The following is a 23,449-nucleotide window of genomic DNA, read 5'->3' on the forward strand; positions in this document are numbered from 1 at the left end:
GAGAGAGTTGATTACGCCTACTGTGATTCTATATGGACATGCTGTATAGTCACCTTTATTTGTTTATGAGTTATTGCTATCTGCTAAAGGTTTGGACTTGGTTTGTAAGCCAACTCATAACAAAGGCTACCTATATGCTGACTATGAAGGTTTTCATTCATACAGGTTTTGATATACACATATCTAATAGGGGACAGTTTAATCTAAAGCAAGTGGACTGAACAATCTTGATAATGTTTCACCACTCATCTGAATGTCTTCTTCAGCGTAATCTTGAAGACGACTTGTTCAGGTTTCACCACTAATGCTTTCTTCAGAGTATTCGTGAATAAGTATTGAAGGCACTTGTTCAGAGTAAGATTGAAGAAATTATAAAAACTTTTTACCACTCATCTAAGTGGCTTTTTCAGAAGAAGGCTTAAAAATGCTTCTCTAGCTGAGTGGCTTTATCAGAGTTGGCTTGAAGAAGGCTTTTAAACCTTTCACCACTCACCCAAGTGACTTTTGACTCCACTTTTGGAAATGTTTCACCAGTCATCTTTATGGCTTCTTTAGGGTAAGCTTGAAGGAGTATTGTTGATGTCTTAAAATCATTTCTCCACTTGTCTGAGCAGCTTTTTTATAGAGTTTTCTTGAAAATGTTTTACCATGCACTTGAGTAGCATCTTCAGTGTAATCTTGAAGACGTCTTGATAACATTTCACCACTCAGTACTTCCTCAGAGTTTTCTTGAAGAAGTCTTGAAAATGATCAAGATTTATCCTGAGGCTTCTTCATGGTTTTCTTAAAACCGCTTTACCACTCATCCGAGTAACTTGTTCAGAGCATTCTTGAAGAAGTCTTGAAAATGTTTCAATACTCTTGAAAATGTTTCAATACTCATGTGTGTCTTCTTCAGGGTTTTCTTAAAGATGCTTTACCACTCACAAGAGAAGCATCTTCAGCAAAAATATGAAGATGTCTGTAAAAAAATTCTTGAAAATGCTTATCCACTCATCCGGCTTCTGAAGGGTGTACTTGAAAATGTTTCATCAGTTATCTGAGTGGCTTCAAAACTTGAAAAGTTTTCAACACTCACCCAAGCAACTTCTGTAGTGTAAACTTGAAAAAGTCTTCATAAATCTAGAGTGACATTTTATGAGTATTGTTTATGTCTTCAGTACATTTTTCCATTCTTCTGACTTTTTCACAACATTTTTGAAGAAGTAAAAAAGCAGAGTTTTCTTGAACATGTTTCATCACACACACTTGAGCAGCATCATCAGTGTAATCTTGAAGAAGTCTTGATAACATCTCACCACTCAGTACTTCTTCAGAGTATTCTTGAAGAAGACTTCTTCTTGGATTTCTTGAAATGGCTTCACCACTCATCTGACTTCTTTAGAGCATTCTTTCACCACTTATACAAGTTGCTTTTTCAGGGAATCTTAAAGATGTTTCCTCACTCACAAGAGAAGAACCTTCAGCATAATAATCATGAAATCTGGAAAAATTATACCTAATTTTTATTTTGTTTTTCATACTATTTTTGAAGTCTTGAAAAGTTTCACTGTTCATTTAAGCACCTTCTGCAGGGTTTTCTTGAGAATGCACTCCAGCAGCATCTTCAGTGTAATCGTGAAGAAGTCAAACATTTTCACCACTCAATATGTCTTCAAAGTATTCGCAAAGAAGTTTTTATAGAATTTTACCAGTTGCCCGAGTGACTATTTTAGAATGTTTTCTTGAAATTGCTTCTCCACTCAGCCGAGCGGCTCCTCAAGAGTATTCATGAAGAAGTCTTGAAAATGTACACCACTCATCCCAGTGGCTTCTTCACAATACGCTCAGTTGAGAGGTTAAACTTCTTAAGGTATGCTGAGTGATGTGGAAAAAATTGCTGATGAGTTGTGCGTTGCTTTCATGCAATCTTGAAGATGTTTCACCACTTATCACTGAAGAAGCAACTTGGACAAGGGGTGAAGCATTTTTTAAGATTATTCAGCAAGTCCAATTGCTTTTCACTTGCCCCTTCTAGATACCTGTATGTTGATTTTTGCAGAAAATGGCCTCTTGGTCAATGATCGGATCACCTTAATTCGGCCCAGCACATTGGTGGCCACATGAGGCAGAGATCTGATCCTTTCCAAATGTTGGAACAGAACTTGAGATGTATGGATGAAATTCATACCTGCTTTCAGGTACTGTGGTTGTTGGATGTCTATTATCAGTTTTACCAAAGCCCACAAAATAAAACAGGTATGGGATCTGTTATCCGGAAACCCATTATCCAGAAAGCTACAAATTACATGAAGGCCGTCTCCCACAGACTCCATTTCATCCAAATAATCCAAAATTTTAAAAATGATTTCCTTTTTCTCTGTAATACTTTATCCAAACCAAGATATAATTAATCCATATTGGAGGCAGAACACTCCTATGGGATTTAGTTTATGTTTAAATGATTATGTAGTAGATCTAAGGTATGAAGATCCAAATTATGGAAAGATCTCTTATATGGAAAACCCCAGGTCCCGAGCATTCTGGATAACAGGTCGTGTACCTGTACTGGCTACCGTCTCTATAGCAGCCCCCCCAGGAATATCTTCGCAAGCTGGAGATTTTATTTACATCTGACATTTATTTCCTTAAGATGTATTAAACTGCATCTGTTTGATTCAAAGGAGGGATCTGAAGTGTCAGTTTATCATACTAAAAATCAATTATTCATGAGGCTCTGGTAATAAGCAGGGCTTGGACTTACGTTCTGTAAATTGAACTGCAGCTGCTCCTTGTACGGCGTAAATTCTCGAGCCAGCTCGTATCCCTCATGGTAGAAGGTAAAGAGGCCTTGGAGGAACGCCAGGAGCTGCAAAGGTAATACAGAGAGAGCCGCGAATATTAAAATCCATAACTATTGTACCATATCCCAAAGATTTATCACTGATAAGGGGCTGCTGCCAATTGATAGGATACAGTTCAAACAAGATTAGAGGCTGCTCCGTGGTTCTATTAAGGAAAAGTAACATTAAATTAATATACAACATTACAGCAGGCTGGGGGGGCTTTTGATCCCCAATCTCCTTAATTCGTACATTCAGATGCAAAAGTTGGTAGGGGGGACTAGAGATAAGATTTCAGCATTTATTAATCCATTCTCAGCCTGGCTGGGCTCATAGGGGTGCAACTGAGGATAGGGTGATACACCTGTAAATAGCTGAATGTGAAAGACTTGCTGGGAATATTCTGAGACAATTTGCAATTGGTTTTCATTTTTTATTATTTGTGGATTTTGAGATATTTAGCCTTTTTATTCAGCAGCTCTCCAGTTTGCAATTTCAGCAAATTACCCTTAAATATGAATAGGAGAGGCCTGAATAGAAAGATGAGTAATCAAAAGTAGCAATAGCAATAAATGTGTAGCATTGCAGAACATTTGTTTTTTTTAGATGGGGTCGGTGACCCCCATTTGAAAGCTGGAAAGAGTCAGAATAAAAAGGCAAATCATTAAAAAAAACTATAAAAAATAAATAAATAACGAAGACCGAGAAATCTTTGGAGAAGGCACTCAAAGCAGGCAAACTTCCACCAGGCAATAGATTCAAAGTGAAAAGAGTATACTGTGTCCACAGCCTTATGCATTTCGTATCATAAACACGTAGTCACGAAAATTAAGACCAATTGAAAAGTTGCTTAGAATAGTATAATACTAAAAGTTAACTTAAAGGTGAATCACCCCTTAGGTCAAGTGCAGCAGAAGTGCAGTCAAGTGCAGCGTAAGTCAAATTACTTTTACTTAGGGATGCACCGAATCCATTATTTTGGATTCGGCCGAGCCCCCGAATCCTAATATGCATATGCAAATTAGGAGTGGGAAGGGGAAACCATTTTTTACTTCATGTTTTGTGACAAAAAGTCATGCGATTTCCCTCCCTGCCACTAATTTGCACATGCAAAATAGGGTTCGGATTCGGTTCAGCCGGGCTGAAGATTTGGCTGAAACTGAATCCTGCTGAAAAAGGCAGAATCCTGGACGAATCACAAACCGAATCCTGGATTCGGTGCATCCCTACTTTTTTTTTTTTTTACTTATAATTTATTAATAGATTTTTTTTTTCCATAAATAGTAAAATAATACAAACATACAAGAGAAGAAAGAAAAAAAAAAAAAAATACAACAAAATACAATACAAGTACAAAACATCACAGAAATAACAACAAAACTCTTTTGATGTTCATTGGTGGGCTATCCATATATATTCATATTCGGGCTTATTCTCCTTCTCATTATCTCCAACCACCCCTCTCCCTCCTCCGTTCATTCTGAGAATTAGCCTCAATCCATCTCTCTTTCTAATAATATTTCTTTATAGAGAGCCTCTCTCCTCCAATACTTCTAGGAATGAATGGGCCCTTCACCCCTCTCTCAATGCTCATACATTCTTCGGAGTATATTGGCAGCCCGTTTCAGCCATCTTATCTCCAGTTTATGAATATTATGTAGTAATTTAAAAAAAAAAAAAAAATCCCTACTTTTACTCTAGAAGGCTTTCTGGACCAAGCTGAAAACAATCAGAATGGAGGTGGGTTAAGGCAAAAAAGACAATTGTATTCAGACACCAGACTTTATAGCACACACACACAGCAATAACCCTATTGGGTATCGGAAGAACAGCCAATCATTACGGCAGCTTCTTGACCCCGATAATTGGTTTAGAATCTTGCTATTTCTATTTTCTGTTGTATCCCATTGTTAAAGGGGATGATGGAATCCAGTTATAAACAGAAGCATGGACCCATTTTTTGGTTTCTGACTCCCTGTTCTACAGTGTCGCTGCATAAAAAGGAATTGGACTGTAATATAATGGACAGCCACAAGATGGCAGCAAACTGTAACACAAAAGAGTTGGGTCTCCTGGGAGAAGATAAATACAACACAATCCATCAAATCAAGCAAATGTTATTATCCTTTACTGCTTCTCTATAGAAAAAGGGGGGGGGGGAGTCTATTAATCGGACTGGCTATTGGGGAAAAGTTGATCTCCTTATCCCAAAGGAATTCAAAGAGTCATTAAGTCAAGTCAACCCAAGTCCAACAGGGAAAATCATGGAGATAAGTGGGACCCAACTGTACATATAATAGAACAGCTCCTCTAGTGGCTGCATACTGACACTAATACTGCAGAGTACAGATACTATGTATTAACATTACACGTGATTGGCTGTCCTTTCCCATGTAAAGCCTCCAAATTGTATAATTCTGGGAGACAGAAGAGCCCTTGTCCCTAAGCACCTGCTACTGATCGCCATTTCTGTATTGAGAATACAAGCAGAGCAGGCAGTAACCTAACACTGTCCCATGTTCTCTGTCTTTTTTATATTAGGTACCTATCTAGTGCTGCCAGTCTCTGCTTCTGTAGGGGAAATAAAAGCAGAGCAGACAGGAACTATCCAGCACTAACTGTTACTAAGAGCAGGTAGTAACCCTTCCAACACTTTCCTCTTGCCTTGCCACTGATTAAAACCTTCAAGTACAAGACCCTCTCAATGGACAGACATCAGATAAGGAATGTAAATAGCAGAGTCAAGTCTGGACTGAGAATTAAAATAGGTGCTGGCATTTCAGATACACTGAAGCCCAAATAGCCCAAACAGAGGGCCAAACAGTCCCCACCAGCCCAATAAATAGCGACTGTCTATTGCAACTTAAAGCAGCCCCTCTGGCATTTGCCAGAACCTACAGATTGCCAGTCCGGGCCTGCTCCAGTGACAGCCCAGTTACTTACACAGTCATTAATGGCTTAGGCTTTTTGCTGGGTTCCTACCACTAGGGGGTGCTGCATGACTATTTTGAATCTCAATCTACTCTTTCTGCCAGTTTATGCACATTGCAGAGAAACCATGATTTTTTTTAAAATGTCATGGAGACAATAAAGGCTCCAATGAAGTCCAGAAACCAGAACACTTGTTCTAGTGTCCCACACATACAGGGACAGGGTTGGCCCAAAATGACAGCTTAAAGGGGAACTCTACCCAAAAGGTTGTTTTTTTCTGTGTAATTCTACGCAACTTTCTAATACAATTTCAACAAACAATACAAATATTCTAGTACAAATACAACCTGAAGCCAATCAGAGCAGCATCGCTTTTCAAGGGCTAACCCACAGTATTTAATTGTCAGGGCTAGACCAAACAGTAGCCGATCAGAGCATGAAAACATGATTTTACTAACCTGTGATCAAACATGAGGCAGCTCCTTTATCCATCACCCAGAACTAGTACTAATGGGGCAAAATAGCACCCAATACAGTGTTTGAAAATTGTTGCCCCTCAGCTCCCATGCTATAATGTTAGACCTGTAATCCCCCTTAGAGCCACATTCCCAGATGCTGCACGTATGGATAGAGTTCATATAGTGCTCAGAGAGTGCCGGGGTGAACTGCAAAACAGACTCCTGAATCTCTGACTGTAAGTGACTGGGAAGGACCCTCCACTGGAATATCTCTGGGAATAAGTGGGCAACAGACTGGCAGATATTAATATTAAGCCCCCCCCATGTTCCGCATCAAGGAGAATCTACCCTAAAATCTCCCTGGAGGAGGTGTAACCGTGTGCAGGATGAAATAACAATAAGTGGAGAATATTATATACAGAGCAGAAACACAGTGTGGGGAACGGGGCTCCTGGCACCCTGTAGTGTCACATACTGTTTATGGTCCAACTTGCTACATGCCTTAATATAAGACGGGCATAGCTGCTAAAGAGCTGGGTAGCCACAAGGTGCCCTTTAGGCTGAGCCCCCTATTCATTGCTTGAAGTCAGTGGCGTAACTAGATGTTACTGGGCCCCACAAAAAAACATTTTAGGGCCCCTAACATACAGAGGTTGTCCTATTTTAACAATATATGCTGGAATTGCTCATGAATTAGGGCCTCATGGGGGGCCCCTATACCTCCTGGGCCCATCTGCAGCCACAGCGTCTGCCTCCTCTATAGTTACCCTCCTGCTACCCTAGGGAAGAATACCTCCCAACTGTCCCGTTTTTCGCGGGGCCCAGACTGGCAATCTGTGGGTTCTGGCAAATGCCAGAGGGGGCTGCTATAAGCTGCCATAGAAAGTGACTATTAAGTGGGATGGTGGGTGCCGTTTGGGCCTCTGTGTACTAGGAATGTTAGGGCCAATTTTGAATCCCAGTCCAGTCCTGCGGGACAGTCACGATTTTGACAGTGCAACCTGCAGTCCTGGATTGTTACTGAAATGTCCCGACTTTCTGTTTGATCTCCTGCACTGAACAGCCAGAAAAACTAGCTGCCCCGCTCTTTGGGGACCTCTGGCATACACATATAACATTGGGCTAATGGGAGCTGTGTGATACTTTCATAGGACAGAGATTAAAAATAGACCCATCGAGGACAGAGGACAGAAATTAATAATAGACCCATCGACTCCTGGGACTGGTGTGAGAGACCCTCAATGGCTGCACCCAGGGAAACGGTGCCTGCTCAAATACTGACGTGCGCCATTGTGAGATCTGCAACAATTGGCATCAATAAAGTAGAAGCAGCACATAAGGAGCAGCAGGTAGATCAGGGGGTGGGCAGGGAGGCTTTTTGACTGGCAGGGTCGAGTGTCTGCAGGTGGAGCTGGAAATTCTGCAGGTGGCAAAATGTTGGTGGATGCCCCTGTGCCATTGCCCTTACACAAGCAGAGCTGTATTCTGTGAGACATAATAATATTGCAATATGATTCCTCTGGGTGGGGGTCAGGCTGCATTAGCAATTTAATGCACCACTTGGAGAATGGGTGAGCGTGATGCATTGTGGGCTGATGGGGTTAATATCTCGGTCCCACGCTGCTCCTGTATCATCTCCCGCACTGATCCCACGTCCCTGAGCAGATGGGAGTCACATGCACCCGGCTGTCACATCGGAGATGAACAGAATATCCCGAATGAGGGGGAACAGGAATGGCATAAACTCTCATTTCTGTCTTACTCACAGGGTTAATGAGGATGCTGGGCTTTGTAGTTCAACATTTGGCTCTTTGAAAACTGCAGCTCTGATACAAAAAGATTCCTCCCCTTTGATTTACTATATACTTTATATATATGAATCTCACAGATACAGCCCCTACCTTTGTGCAACCTGGTCCCCCCAGGCCCCCGCAGCTGCCATTATATAGGATTAAAAGCAGACCAAAGCCCTGTGATAGAGAGCAGGGCCTGACAGACATAGGTGCCCACAGAATGCATCACGGACACTTTACTCAGCACATATAGAGAACGTGACTGTCTGACCCATTTTCACTACTATTACTATAAAGCTGATTTATTTATGAAGGATTCAGTTTCATGCGACTCTTCCTTGCCCCAGGCCTCCCCCCCCCCGGGGTAGAGCACTACGGCACAGGACAGATACAAAACTTCACAGGGAGCAAATTCTAAGACACCATCAACATTCTTTGCCGAAAGTGTGTTTATCAGGCTGGAAGATCAACGAAATGGCTTCGAAATGCAAGGATGTAAACCATGGTGCACCAACATGGCCCCCCTCCTTCCCAGTTCGGCCCTGGCTATAAGATGAAGATGCTGGGAGGGTCCCTCAAACTTGTGCGACCGGCTGAATACTTATGTGTCTTCACACCCCTGCGTGTCTCACGGTATTATTATAGTCAGGACCCTAAGCGGTGGTTTGCCACCGTTTTCCCGATGGCTAAAACCCAACAATAAAGGTGGTGCGGCTGCATGGCATTCAGGGTGGCTCTAGTGATTGCTTGCGCGCGCCCTCTCTGCGTAAATCCTTCTCCCTACCCAAAAGATCAAAGTACACCATATAGCGCTTCCACATCTCATTCTCTCCTACCCAAAGTACCATTCTAGCCTCATTATATCCTTCTCCCTACCCAAAATACATTCAGCCTCCTGCTCTATCTTCTTCCTACCCAAATACCATCAGCCCCCGTTATCCTCTCCCTACCAACATTACCACGCCACACTCGGCCTCGTGCGCGTCTATCCTCATTGATATTGACCCAACATTTCACAGACCAGCTATCTGGCTTATTATACATACACCCGCCAAACTCTAGCACTCAGCAGCCTACCGCGCTCGAAATCACTCCCTCTTCGCCTACCCCACACATGACAGCAGTGCCAGCCATCCTATACTGTATCTGCTTCCTACCCAAATACAATTCAGCGCTCTTGTATCTCTCTACCCAAATAACACTCCTCAGCCCTTCTATTATCTCCTCGCTACCCTAAATAACATTTCAGCCACTCTATATCTCTCCCTACCCAAATTACATTCAAGCCTCCCATATCCACTCGCTACCCTCAAACTACATCAGCCTCTGTATCTCTCCCTACCCAAACACTATCTCAGCCCTCTATGTATCTCTAGCTTCTCTACCCAATATACACTCAGCCTGCTGTTATCTCTGCGTACCCAAATATCATCGCCCTCATTTAAATCTCTCCTTAACCCAAATACATCAGCCTCCTATTACCTCTCTATTAGCCCAAATATACAATCAGCCTCTGCGTAATCTCTCCTACCCACAAAACATCAGGCACCGTTCTATAATTTCTCCTTTACCACGCGCGAGAGGAATACCATTACAGCCATCTATATACTCTTATACCGCCAAATACACTTCATGCCCTGCGTCAGTCTCTCCACCCATAATCTACATCCAGCCCCTGTGATCTCTCCTACCCAAATACATCCAGCCTTCTTGATACTCTCCTTATACCCAAATCACACCAGTACTCCTGCTTTCCTCGACTACCCACAATACATCAAAGGCCTCTAGTATCTCTGGGCCTACCCAAATACAACATCAGCTCGTCTGTATCTCTCCTTAACCCAAAATACATCAGCCCTTCATGTATCGCTCCCTAACCCAAAATTACATGCCACGGCCTCATATTATCTACTCCTTACCCCAAATACATCAGGCCCTCTACCCTATCTCTCCTACCCAACAATACATCTAGCCTCTATAGTCACTCCCTACCCAGAACATTTACTACAATTCAGCCCTCTGTATCCTCCTACCCAAACTACATTCAAAGCCCCCTGCGCGTATCCTCCTCCTACCCACCAACCTACAATCCCAGCGACTCTGTCATCTTCCTCGCTAGCGCGCAAATCACATCCAACCAGCCCACTAACTATCTACTCCTACCACAATACAGTATCAGGCCTCTATCTCTCTTATAACCCAAGATACCATCAGCCCCATTGTCACCTCTCTCCTACCCCAGAAATACAAATCAGTCTCTGCTTATCTTCTTGAATAGCCCAAATCCTCTACATCAGCCTCCTCGTTTCTCTCCCTACCCCCAAATACATCAGCCTCTGTATCTCTTCCTACCCAAATTTACATCAGCCTCTGTATCTCTCCTACCCAAAATACATCAGCCTCTTATGATCTCTCCTACCCAAAGACCATCAGCCTCTTATCTCTCACTACCCAAAATACATCAGCCTCTATATCACTCCTACCCAAATACATCAGCCTCTGTATCTTCTCCTACCCAAATACATCAGCCCTGTATCTCTTCCTTACCCAAATACATCAAGCCCTCTGTATCTCTCCTACCCAAATACATCAGCCTCTATATCTCTCTCTTAACCCAAATTACGATCAGACCTCTATATCTCTTATACCCAAATACATCAGCCCCTGTATCTCTCCTACCCAAATACATCAGTCTCTGTATCTCTTATACCCAAATACATCAGCCTCTGTTTCTCTCCTACCCAAATACATCAGCCTCTGTATCTCTCCTACCCAAATACATCAGCCTCTGTATCTCTCCTACCCAAATACATCAGCCCCTGTATCTCTCCTACCCAAATACATCAGCCTCTGTATCTCTCCTACCCAAATACATCAGCCCCTGTATCTCTCCTACCCAAATACATCAGCCTCTGTATCTCTCCTACCCAAATACATCAGCCTCTGTATCTCTTCTACCCCAAATATATCAGCCTCTGTATCTCTTATACCCAAATACATCAGCCTCTGTATCTCTCCTTCCCATATACATCAGCCTCTGTATCTCTCATACCCAAATACATTTTCATACCAAATAAAACATCTTTTGGATCTCTACATAAGCCCCAGTGCAATCATTGGCTTGTTTCAGTGCTGGCTTCTAGAGTATCATAGTGAATCCCACAGGAGATCTTTGGGGATAGTTTGAGGTTGCATGGTGCCATGTTGGCAAAACTGGTGCCCAGGGAAGACATCAGTGTCAAAGCTGGTGTAGGACGGCAAACTTTTTGTACCGAAACCCCTGACTGACACCTGTGCTTTTCCTGACCCTGAGTTTCACCTCTACTGACCTCCTGGTGTTCCCTTATCCTCTCACTCCGCTTGCCCTGACTCAGGTCTTGACATTGACCAAGAACATTTTATTTACCCCTTTGTAACCCTTCTCTGTCTGCCTCTAGTCAGTCTTGCCTATCAGAGCCGGGGTTCTCGCTGTTCATCCTCACCGTAACATTAGCCGTCAATCTTGCGGCGGTCCAGCTGTTACTGAGCATTGACTCCCGGCACCCCCGCCCTCCCTTTACAATCAACATCTGGAGAGACGCTGCTTAGAGGCCCCAGCTGTGTAGTCTTGTGATGTTACTCATCTTTACAGCAGCAGCCACGAGACCTAATAGAGTAGAATATAAAATATTAGCAACTGCTCGCTGCATCATCAGCACCTCGGTGAGTCAGCACAGATCCCAGTTCTACCCGTAAATCACGATGGGACCGAGGCAACCTGCCGGCCAACATTCCATCCCAACATCTCAATGACCACTTCACATGAGCTTTAACTTCATAAACAATAGAACGACTGATCACTGAATACAGAATCTTCAGAAATAGGTTCATGGCAGGATAACAAAGTGATTTCAAGCTTTCCTCTAGCATGAACTCTTTTATCTACTTGGAACACAGGTGAATTTGTCTTGGGAGACAATAAAGTTCATTCACTCATCGGCTCCATGTCTGACCAGCACCCCGTGGCCATCAGAGTAAATAACAGGAATAGCCGACTTCTTCTCTCCGTGATATTTAATGATTTATTCCCTTTTGCTTCCTTGCCTGGGCATTTGGGGTTACTATGGCAACTGCAGCGCTGACCCTCGCAAGGTGCCAATCGGCTGCCCAGAGTCCGGTAGCATAGTAACCACTGGAATTTATACACGGACAAAAGCTGCTAAAAGTCAAATAAGCAGGACTGCTACTTTGAAGACAAAGGACATGCCCAGGACTGATTCATCCTATAAACCCCTGGCGTCATTTCTTTCAATTCGCAATGACTTGGCACTGGTCTTGTATTACACAGCAGGGATTACTTGTTAACTCATTCAGGGCTGGCTACAATGTGGAGTACAGTGGACACAGGGGAGGGACCACAAACATAGATAAAGGTACACAGGACAAAATACATTCAGATTTTTTTTCTCTCTGAATACACCAGAGATGCCTACAGCTGTTTTTCAACTACAACTCCCAGAATTCATGCTAAAAATACCTAATGGCCGTTTTACAATGAATATGTCTTTTGTGCTCATATGAACTAAACAAATGTCAATACATCCAAAAGACAAGTCGAAATTAAGTGCAATGTCACATGGATTTGTCGCACGTGGTGATTAAAGGTTCCTCTTTAAGTTACATTTTAGTATGTTATAGAATGGCCAGTTCTAAGCAACTTTTCAACTGGTCGCCATTATTTATTTATTCATTCGTTTTTTTAATTATTTGCCTTTTCCTTCTGACTCTTTTCAATATATTATTATCGCTACTTTTTATTACTCATCTTTCTATTCAGGTCCTCTCCTCAGTGTCAGACTGGGGGGGCCCAGGGCTCAGGGCCCCCCCCAGCTGCAAAGTCCACTCTGCACCCCCCCCCCCCCAAAAGCACATAACTCTTTTTAGTGTGTCAGCACAACTGGGTTCAGGGAGGGAGTGCATGAAGTGGATCTGGGACCGTTTTTTTTCCCGGGAGTCCCATCGGCCCAGTCCACCCTTACCTCTCACATTTATATTCCAGTCTCTAATTCACTTTAAATGAACACATGGTTGCTAGGGTAATTTAGAGCATAGCAACCAGATTACTGAAACTGCAAACTGGAGAGCTGCTGAATAAGAAGCTAAATAACTCAAAAACTACAAATAATAAAAAATGAAAACCAACTGCAAATTGTCTCAGAATATCACTCTCTACATCATACTTAGGGGTCCGTTTACTAAAGTGCGTTAAAAATATTCGCACAATATATAGACAGAATTTTCGCCAAATATGTTATCGCCAGTTTACTAACCTGCGGTAAATATAAATTTGCGAATTTTCTTGCGCAAGAATAATTGTTCGCCAGTTATCGCATTTGCTGAAAATAACGCTACGTACACATTAACGCATGGTTTACTAAACAGCGAAATGTGCTAAAGACAAAATTAACGCCAGAATATTCGCAAACTTTTACCGCCACATATGAAGTGGCGTAAAAGTATTTTTTCTGCCAGAAAATTCTCAAGGGGCAGGAAATATCCCATAATAATGTTTTTTTTTACCCATCATTCTTTGCTGACAGGAGACAGATCTGTAGCTATTGCTGACAGGATGTTTGGCTTCTGTTTCTATCTGTTGCAACAGCAGCAGTTTCAGCTCAGAGTCGTATTATTGGCAGTGGCATCACAGTCCAAGGATTCGTCAGCCTCTACACTTTTTGGTTTCATTGTGATTGGCTACATTAAACTGTACATTTCTATGAAGCAAAGAGATTGACTCGTATCATTTCCTATGATTCTATTGGCAGAAGGGTTTATATGATGCAGACATGTTTGATTGGTATTACTCTGGTGATGTTGTTGGATGGTATAATCATCAGTCAATAAAGTTTATAAGTTTTGAAGATGCATTTCTGGCCATAAATGTCACAGTAAAAATTGCCATAATAACCGCCATAAAACAAGACTATTTTATAGCATAAATATTCGCAAAAACGTAATTTTTCGCCAGAAAATTCGCAACTCGCTAAAATTACCGCTAACGTAAGCTGGTTCCTTATCGTAGTTACCGCAAGTGATCGCAATGACTTCTGAGCGCATCGCTGTTTAGTAAACTTAGTCGCTGCGAATATTCTGGCGTAAAAATATTCTCAGCGATAACATGCGGAAACTTAAAGTCAGATTTACCGCACTTTAGTAAACGGACCCCTAAAAGTTCATTTAAATTGCTTGGGATCAGAGCCCTCAAAACGGCCGCCCACTTATACTGCAATCGACTGCATGAACATTGTCTCTTTGGAAATGAGCCAGTGCACCTTTCTACACATTAAAGGCTAATCTAAAATGCAAAAAAATGAATTGATGCCAACTCAAGAGTGATCCTCTGAGCACTTTTGCAATTAACTTTAATTGTTATTAGTGATGTCTGAGATGTAGCAATTTTAGACTGCTATTACCAGGCTATTGCTCAACAGCTCTCCTGGAAGGTCAGAGTTACTGTCAGCGGCTCTTCTATTCACTTCCTGTATAGTCGGTTAACCTGTATCTCTGAGAGAGAGCTGTTGAGCCAAAAACCTATTAATAGCAGTCCAAAACACCAAAAAACATTAAAAAGTAATGTAAATTGTTCAGATACGTTTAAAAAGTAATGTAAATTGTTCAGATAAGTTTATTCAGGTTTTTTAATGGTTTACAGCAGGGATGTACAACCAGCCACTTCTCCTGCCTGCTTTTCCCAAACAGGGGACGTCTGAGGGTTGCAGTTCAGCAAAGCACCAGGCATAGGAATAGACCATTGCCTATATTATCTAACTCAATTACAGGCAAGATTCATGTTTCAGTTAAATCATGAAATCAGTTAGCCGGTGCCATGGTGTCAGGCTAATTACCAGAATGTTCGCTTGTGCGCCCAATTACACCGCTTAATACCGTCTTGCATAAAATACATACATAACACACTTTCCCTGTAAGAAAATGCTTCATAAATGCAGACTTGACTCATAAAAGATCTCCGGGAAAAAGCCGAGATGAATATTAATGGTACAGTGTGGCAGAGATTACAATCAGTCGGTAGGACACAGGATTAGGCAAGGGCTAATGGAGTCCCAACTGCCATCTAACTAAATGTCATCCAGTGGAGTGTGCAACATACTGAAACTGATCCCTAGCAATTAGATACAATTAATAAATCATTATTATACAGGTCTGCTGGATGACAGGATAACAAAATGCAATGACTACTGAGTGTTCTTGTGTAAAAATACATGTATAAGGGGAAACATGCAATGAATATAATGCAAATGTTTAAACATACGAATAATAGTGTTATGGGATTATGTAATAAAAGGCACTAAGTTTGCCCAGGGGCAGTAACCCATAGCAACTAATCAGCAGGTAGAATTTACTGATCACCTGTTAAAATGCAAACATCTTATTGGTTGCTATGGGGTTACTGCTCCTGGGCAAACTTAGTGCCTTTTAGTACATATTGGGATAAGAGTCCTGCACTGGGTTAGATACAAGCAGAATACCTGCAAAGCAGTTGGATTTTGGGCAGAAAGTCCCCAATTCCCTGACTGTGCGGGCAGTCCGTGGGTAACCTCCCTGGGTACCCGATTAAGGTGCAGAAGTGATCCCTCCTACACTCTCCTGTGGTTTTGGCCCACTGATCTGACCCCAGACTGACATCACTTCCTGTGCACAATGATGTCACTTCTGGTTTTGTGGGTCCTGGGTCAGAAGGTAAGTTAAAGGAGTGGTTTACCTTTAAGTTAACTTTTAGGGCAATAGCTACTGGGGGAGCCTCTTCTTCAGGCGACTAATCTCCCCTAAATGCCTTCCCACCGGCTGGAATCTAAACCGCCAGAGGGATGGCAATCGGAACGATTCGTTTTGAGAAGTCACCTGACAAGGAAATTTCCGGCACCTTTGGAAAGCCAAAGCGATCCGAGTGCATGCCTGCAATTTACATTCTAGCCGGCGGGAAGGCATTTAGGGGAGATTAGTCGCCCGAAGAGGCGATTTGTCGCTGGGTGACTAGTCTCCCCCAGTAGCCTCGTCTACCACTGCCCTTAGTATGTTACAAAATGACCAGTCTTCATTAGATAATTATAGGCGAATTTGTCCCATTTTGGTTCGCCACGAATTTTGTGAATTTCCCGCTAAATTCGTGAAACTGGCGAAAAATTTGCAAAACGGTTATTTGACACTGGCGACAATTCGCCCGCGTCAAACTTGTCTGTTTATTGTTGACGGCGTCTAAATGGCCACCAAAACCGTTGGGCGTCGAAACCGTTGCCGGGGGTCTACATTTTTTTGCCGACGACGAATTTTCGCTGCAAATTTGCCAAATAAATTCGCCCATCACTAAATTGTACCATACCGTCACTGCCAACTCCATGCAAATGTCTGGGTCGATACATCTAAAAGTCTAAATTAAGGGCATTGGTACAGGGGTGGTTCACCTTTTAATAACCTTTAGTAAGTTGTAGAATGGCCAGTTCCAAGCAATTTTTCAATTGGTCTTCATTATTTATTTCTTACAGTTTGTGAACTATTTGCTGACATTCCAAACTGGAGAGCTGCTGAATAAAAAGCTATATAATTTAAAAAAACACAAATAATAAAAAATGAAAACTAATTCGACCTTTAAATGGGCTGTTAACCTTTAACTTAACTTTTAGTATGATGTAGATTGTAGAGCATGCCATTCTGAGACAATTTTGCAGTTGGTCTTCATTTTTTCTAACTTGCAGTTTTCAAAATAATGAGCTTTTTATTCAGCAGCTCTCCAGTTTGGAATGTCAGCATCTATCTGGTTGCTATGGTGCAATTTAACTTAATAAGAGAGGGCCTTTATAGAAAGATAAGTAATACAAAGTAACAATATCAATTCAATTGAAGCCTCAAAAAGCAATCGTTTTTTTTGGCTGCTGGGGTCAGTGACCCCCATTTGAAAGCAGGAAAAGATGAAGGCAAATAACTCAAAGACTATAAAAAAAAATGAAGACCATTCTATATACAAAAGGCCATTCTATAACATACTAGAAGTTAACCCAAAGGTGAACCACCCTTTTAATTATTTGTGGTCTGGCCCGGGTAGTGGCTCTAGATTGGGTAGCGAGTGCAGGACTCTAGTATGTAGCATGCCAAAGGGGGGGCACACACACCAGGTAGGTGCTTGGCTGGTTTATATCCATTATACAGCCAGGGGGCTGGTTAGAACTACAGAGACAGGCATGAATGAGGATGACATGTTTATTTCAAGCTACACCTGGGGTCTGGTTCATACTTACAGGTTCAACAAACTCAAACTTCTTCTTTTCCTGAACCTCTTGCACTTTAAATATATATTCCAGCGAGGCGTCGGAGAAGTTCTGATGATCTCTGTCTATCAGCGTATCGGCCTGCGTAGAAATGTACAGTAGAATATGAGCTTGAATTACAATGTTATTCCACTGTATATAAAGACACACCTTCAGTGAAGACAAGTATTGATATATAAGGCTGGGTGCTGCCAAACTATTGGGATAAATGATAAGTATCAGATTCCCTTGCTGGTTTGAAACGCGTTGGCTTGTATTATTCAGCTTCAAATGAAACAAACACTGATATTCTGAATTTAGATGTACGTTATATTCTTATAATAACCCATATTAACACAACCGAATGTCATTCTTCTCCTTTTATTCACGGCGGTGGTGTATTTCTTATGTCACATGGCTCAGGCAGTCTATGAGCTGTATCATAAACATGTCAGGGAAAGAGAAACATCTGCCGTATGATTTATATCTAATGGAACACCGAGTGGACAGCGGTGTATTTTATAGGTTCCATTTCCAGCTAATCTTCACATTATCTAAACCAAGCTTTACATGGTGTCACTTCAAAAGCGGCTGCACTGAAAAGCAGGTTTTTTCCGCAGATCTGGACAGCACTTGGCTCTCTCTCTAATGAAAATGTCTGATTTGTATCAAGGGGAGGACGGCTATAGGTTTGTTTAATCAGTGGCTGCGTACACTAAGATTATAGGTATATTAAGGCGGCAGAAGACGAATTTGTAACTGGATTAATGTTACAATGTTCTAAGGCTCTGCAGTCAGATCAGAGATTGGGGAAATTACCAGAATTATGAGATGTTCCTACTTATGCGCATGCCCAATTGATTATTGCTAACGTAAATGACACACTAGGTGTTCCCTCTGGACAACTCACCTCTCATATAGGGAGTCGCACGACAAAGCATACAAGACTTACATCTCGAACTTCCCATCGTAAAGAAGGATACAACAGACGGCTGATTTGTCATTTGTGGCGTACCTCGGAACAGAACACCGACCTACACGCAGAGTCTGGGCCTTCATTATGACGTAAAGAGAATAACAAGACACGGCCTGATGTATTTGCGCTAAGGAGAGAATTATAGAGGCGATGTATTGTCGCCGCGGTACCGAGACGAGATACATGAGGCTGATGTATTTGGCTAGGAGACGATATAGAGGCTGATGTAATTGGCGGGTAGGAACAGTATACGAGGCTAGGATGTATTCTGGTCAGGAAGAGATATAGGAGGGGGCTGATGTATTTGGCGTAGAAGAGAACCAAGAGCGCTTGAGTGTATTGAGGCTGTAGGAGACACCCGTACAGAGCGCTGACGTTATTTGCCGGTAGAGAGAGTACATGAGTGCTGCGATCGTATTTGACGGTTAGGTAGAGATTCATCAGGAGAGCTGATGTAATTTGCTAAGGGTACGGCAGACATCACACAGAGGCTGATGTATCTGTGGCGAACTACGAAGAGCAATCACACAGAAGCTCTGATTATAATTGGAAGGGCAAGGAGATACTAGGGGCTGATTATTGCGCTAGAAGACAAGATTATCAGAGGTGATCGCGTCACTCTTGCCCGGGTCTAGCGGACGAGATTCAAAGAGGCTGATGATATTTGGGAAGGCAGAGTATTACAGGGCTGACTTGAATTGTTAGAAAGAGCTTACAGAAGCCTGACTTATTTGGGCTCAAGAAGAAGTTACACGAAGGGCTATCCTGGTATCGTCTTTCGAACAGAGGGTGGAGAAATTTCTCAGAAGCAGAGCTGATGCGCATTTGCGCGTAAACGGAGAGATACAGGAAATGCAAATGTCATTTGTTAGACAGACCGAGTATCAGAGGGCTGATGTATTGGGCTCGAGCGAGCAGATCAGAGGCTGTCGTGTATTGCCCTGAGTTTAGTCGTCTGACGAAATTCAGAGGACTTAGAGTGTATCCTTGGGCCTCAGGAGAGATGGACAGAGGCTGACAGGTCAATTTAGGGTGACGGCGATTCTGGAGTAGGTGTCTGTTTTGTCAGAGCGATGGTAATTTGGTCGCGAATGACGTTAGAGTGAGGACACACAGAGGACCTGCATGGTACTGCCGAGTTATGGAGAGTATACAAAGCTTATGTACATCTGGTGTAGCAGGAGGATCGACGCGTGCTTGATGTATATTCGGGGCGAGAAGGAGAGAACGAGATGGTGCAGATGTATGGGGGCAGATGAGTAGTACATGTAAAAGGTACTGAGGGGTCAGGAAGAGAGAGACACAAACAATGAAATCCGTCCCTAAAATACTATGCAAAACCATAATTGTACTGTTGCTCTAGGCCCTAACGGTACAATTGCAGTTGTTGAGTTTGCTTCTAGATGAAACGACTGCCAATATACGTCTTATTATTCAATACCGAAATGTCAAATGACAGACTGTAGCCATTGGGGGGCAGCCATTCAATAGTTGAACACAAAGGGAGAAAAAGGACACAGTCTATCAACAACATACACTCAGGACACGATAAAGACTAAAAACTGTCGTAGCAAAACAATCTGGGATTTAGAAGAACTTGTTCTGTACTCTGGCCTTTATGTGGTCCGCTGCTTGCCGGGTGCGGACCGAGATGGCTAGCCCCCGCATAACTACGCCTGGCACACCAGCAGCTTGTTTAATTAAATAACCTATAGCTATTTTTTCTGAAAACAAACAAAACAAACAGCTTTTACCAGTGCAGGGCAACAGTACATAATTGTCTTTTCTTTAAAACACTTTGATTTGTTGGTGTTACAGTTCCTTTAACAGGGAGTCAGCCAATGTACTTTCTGTTGGCCTTTTCATAATGGCAGAGAGAAAGAAGCAGTCACACGGAGTAGGCAGAAGCTTCAGGCAGCCCCATGGCCAGATTTGTTCAGGTGAGTAGCAGCTGTGTGCCATGGTGGATTTCTTCATTACCCTTTGTTGAGGTTGTGCATGTGGCTGCTGATCCCAATAGCCAAAGCAAACTGAACATCGATACAAACACTGGTGATTACCGACCTTTCTACACCGCAGAAGGCAGCAATCAATCCATACACCGGCAAGTCTGACCTTTTCTACTCTGCACTAGCGGCTGCACATCAAATGTTAATCACTTGTACATTGTATGGTTTAGAGGCAAATCTGTATGGGAGCAGATCTCTTATCTTAAGGGGATCTCAGGCTAAAACAAAACTTGTTCTTGCTCCACGGAGCTTTCCCTTGTCAGACATAAATATACCGTGGCTCTTAATAGTAATAGAAATGGACACTATATGACACATGCTGTTTCTCAGAAGGCAGCTTGATCAAGACATAATAGTTACAGTATTTGAATTATTTAAAATCTTATTCTGCATATCTCCAGTATTGAAAGTTAATTGTCATCTGTTCATTAGGAAACCAATTACCCTTACTAGCCAATGGTCTGAATCACTGTGGAAGATGAATAGGACAGAGGCTGAGTAGAAAGATTATATTAAATGCTACGAAATTTAGCCACATGGGTAATTTTCTTTCTGGTTGCTGGGGGTCAGTGACCCAAGGAACACAATGCATTTTTAACATTTCAAGATCGAGGGAAGACAGAATAGAAAAACAAAAAATGATGACCAATTGCAAACTGTGAAAATATCACCACCTACTTTTCAAAGCTTGTGGTTGCTCACCCCTGCAAAAACCCATTCTCTAGATCAGGGATCCCCAAGCTTTTTTAAACTGAAAACCACATTCAGATGTAAAAAGAGTTTGGGAGCAACACAAGCATGAACAAAATCTCTTTGGGGTGCTACATAAGGGCCGTGATTGGCTATTTGGTAACCCTATGTGGTCTGGCATCCTACAGGAGACTTTGTTTGGCAGTACAGCTGGTTTTTTACAACCAAAACTTGCCTCCAAGCCCAGAATTATGCTTTGAGGCCACTGGGAGCAACATCCAAGGGGTTGGTGAGTAACCTCTGTTCTACAGTCTTTAGTCATATCACAAAGCATTTACATGCTCATGGCCAGAAGCAGAAAGGGAAGAAATAACTAAGGCTTATACCCTTTGGTTCCCCCTCTACAGTTGTGCTTGATAGTTATGGGAAAAAAAAACCCGTTCAAGTTGGGGTGGAATGGGTGTGGGTGTTTTTGGCTTTTCTGCAACTGGACTACTACCTGGATGTCGTCGGCTTTGCCCAACATTGTTTTCCTTTCACATTACTTGGGGCAGCTGGGAAATTGACAATATGTCAAGCCCCATATCAGATTTCAAAATTGAATATAAAAAAATCTGTTTGCTCTTTTGAGAAATGGATTTCAGTACAGAATTCTGCTGGAGCAGCACTATTAACTGATTCATTTTGAAAAAAAAAGTTTTCCCATGACAGTATCCCTTTAATGTTATATATTGAAACAGCCCCCCTCACCTACTGACAGAATATGGAAACTCAATAAATATTGGTTCCAGCAAGAGGACATAACCTCTGCAGTAGAAGGGGAGTTAAAATTTATATTGAACTGAATAAAGGATCAGTTACCCCACAGATACTGTGGGATTCCATGAAGGCATATACCCGAGGGCTATATATTCATTCAGCAGATTAAGTCTTACAATAGAAACACCCAACGTGAGATAACCAAACTAGAGGCTCAAGTCCTGCAGGCTGAAAATATTTTTACCCAAAATCCTACTGTACAAACAAGACAGGACTGGATCACAACTCAAACTCAAAAATGCTAAGCTACTGGCCCTGATATCCAGGGAACTAATGCCATTAACGAGTATACCAGCAGTTAAGGACAGCAATGACTCCTTGATAACTAACCCAATAGAAACCAATAGAGTGTTTAGAGAGTATTAAACAGAATTGTATTCTTCTCACGTGACACATACTAACCCACAGGTACAGGCCTATCTACAAACCATAACCCTACCAAAGTTGGACATGGATGATAGGGCTCTCTTAGAGGAACCCATCACAGAAATTAAATTAAAAGAAGCCATAGCTTCCTTAGCAACAGGGAAAACCCCCGGATTAGATGGCCTGCCCCCCAAAATATACCAAAAGCATAGTGACACAATGATACCCATTCTAGCCCCATTACTAAATGAAGTAATAAATGGGGAAGATCTGCCAGACACCATGAGTGAAGCAATGATTACTCTATTATTAAAACCGGGAAAGGATCCGCACAAATGCGCATCAAATAGACCTATATCTTTGATCAATGTGGATGCAAAAATTCTGGCAAAAATACTTGTCCGCAGATTTAACCAGATTATCACTAAATTGATTTCCCCAGATCAAACTGGCTTTATAATGGGCAGAATGACAGGCATAAACATTCATAGGCTGTTCACTAATATAGTTGCACCTCACAACAACTCAGGGCACAGGGTCATTGTGGCATTAGACAATGAGAAGGCCTTCGATTCTGTCAAATGGAGGTATCTATGGGCTATTATGGAATCTATGGGTATTGGGCCAAATTTCAGAAAATGGGTGAAGACCATCTATAAGAACCCACAAGCTAGAATTAGGATGAACCAAAATGTCTCTACTCCATTCTCACTTTTCAGGGGGACCAGGCAGGGCTGCCCTCTATCGCCCCAATTGTTTGCTATTGCAATGGAACCCTTGGCATCCCTGGTAAAACAATCAATAGAGGTTAAAGGGCTGCAAATAGGAACCCTTACTGAGACAGTGGCGATGTATGCAGACGATTTTATCATTTTCTTGGAGAACCCCTAAGAGGCCCTTGATGCAGCCCTATCAGTGATTAACAATCACACAAATTATTCTGGATTAACAATTAATTGGAACAAGTCAGTCATTTTCCCCATTGACACCTTTCAGATGGAAAAGAGCAGATACAGAGCCCCCCTGCAATGGCCCACTACATTTAAATACTTGGGAGTACAGATCCACAAGGATCTGGGAAAATTTATGGACCTCAACCTACAACCTTTGTTACCATTGTTTGAAAGCAAAATTAAATCTTAGAATAACCTTCCACTAACACTACTAGGCCGGATTAACCTCTTTAAAATTATACTACTCCCTAAATTTACATATTTATTCCGGCAAGCCCCAATCTCAATACCCACGGGATTCTTTCAGAAACTTAAGTCACTGATAAACACATT

General features: G+C 42.1%; 1 protein-coding gene across 2 annotated transcripts in view; it reads right to left on the minus strand.

The window, feature by feature from the left end:
• LOC108708739 (rho GTPase-activating protein 42) overlaps positions 1-23,449 on the minus strand; it is a 154,413-nt gene that overhangs the window by 26,693 nt on the left and 104,271 nt on the right. For both annotated transcript variants that reach the window (XM_018247767.2, XM_018247766.2), the window contains exons 6-7: positions 17,295-17,405; positions 2,744-2,848 (exon numbers count right to left, since the gene is read on the minus strand). In XM_018247767.2, coding sequence (XP_018103256.1) covers positions 2,744-2,848; positions 17,295-17,405 — 216 coding nt within the window. The remainder of the gene's footprint in view (positions 1-2,743; positions 2,849-17,294; positions 17,406-23,449) is intronic.

This window comes from Xenopus laevis, chromosome 2L (assembly GCF_017654675.1).
Source record: "Xenopus laevis strain J_2021 chromosome 2L, Xenopus_laevis_v10.1, whole genome shotgun sequence".
Classification (NCBI taxonomy): domain Eukaryota; kingdom Metazoa; phylum Chordata; class Amphibia; order Anura; family Pipidae; genus Xenopus; species Xenopus laevis.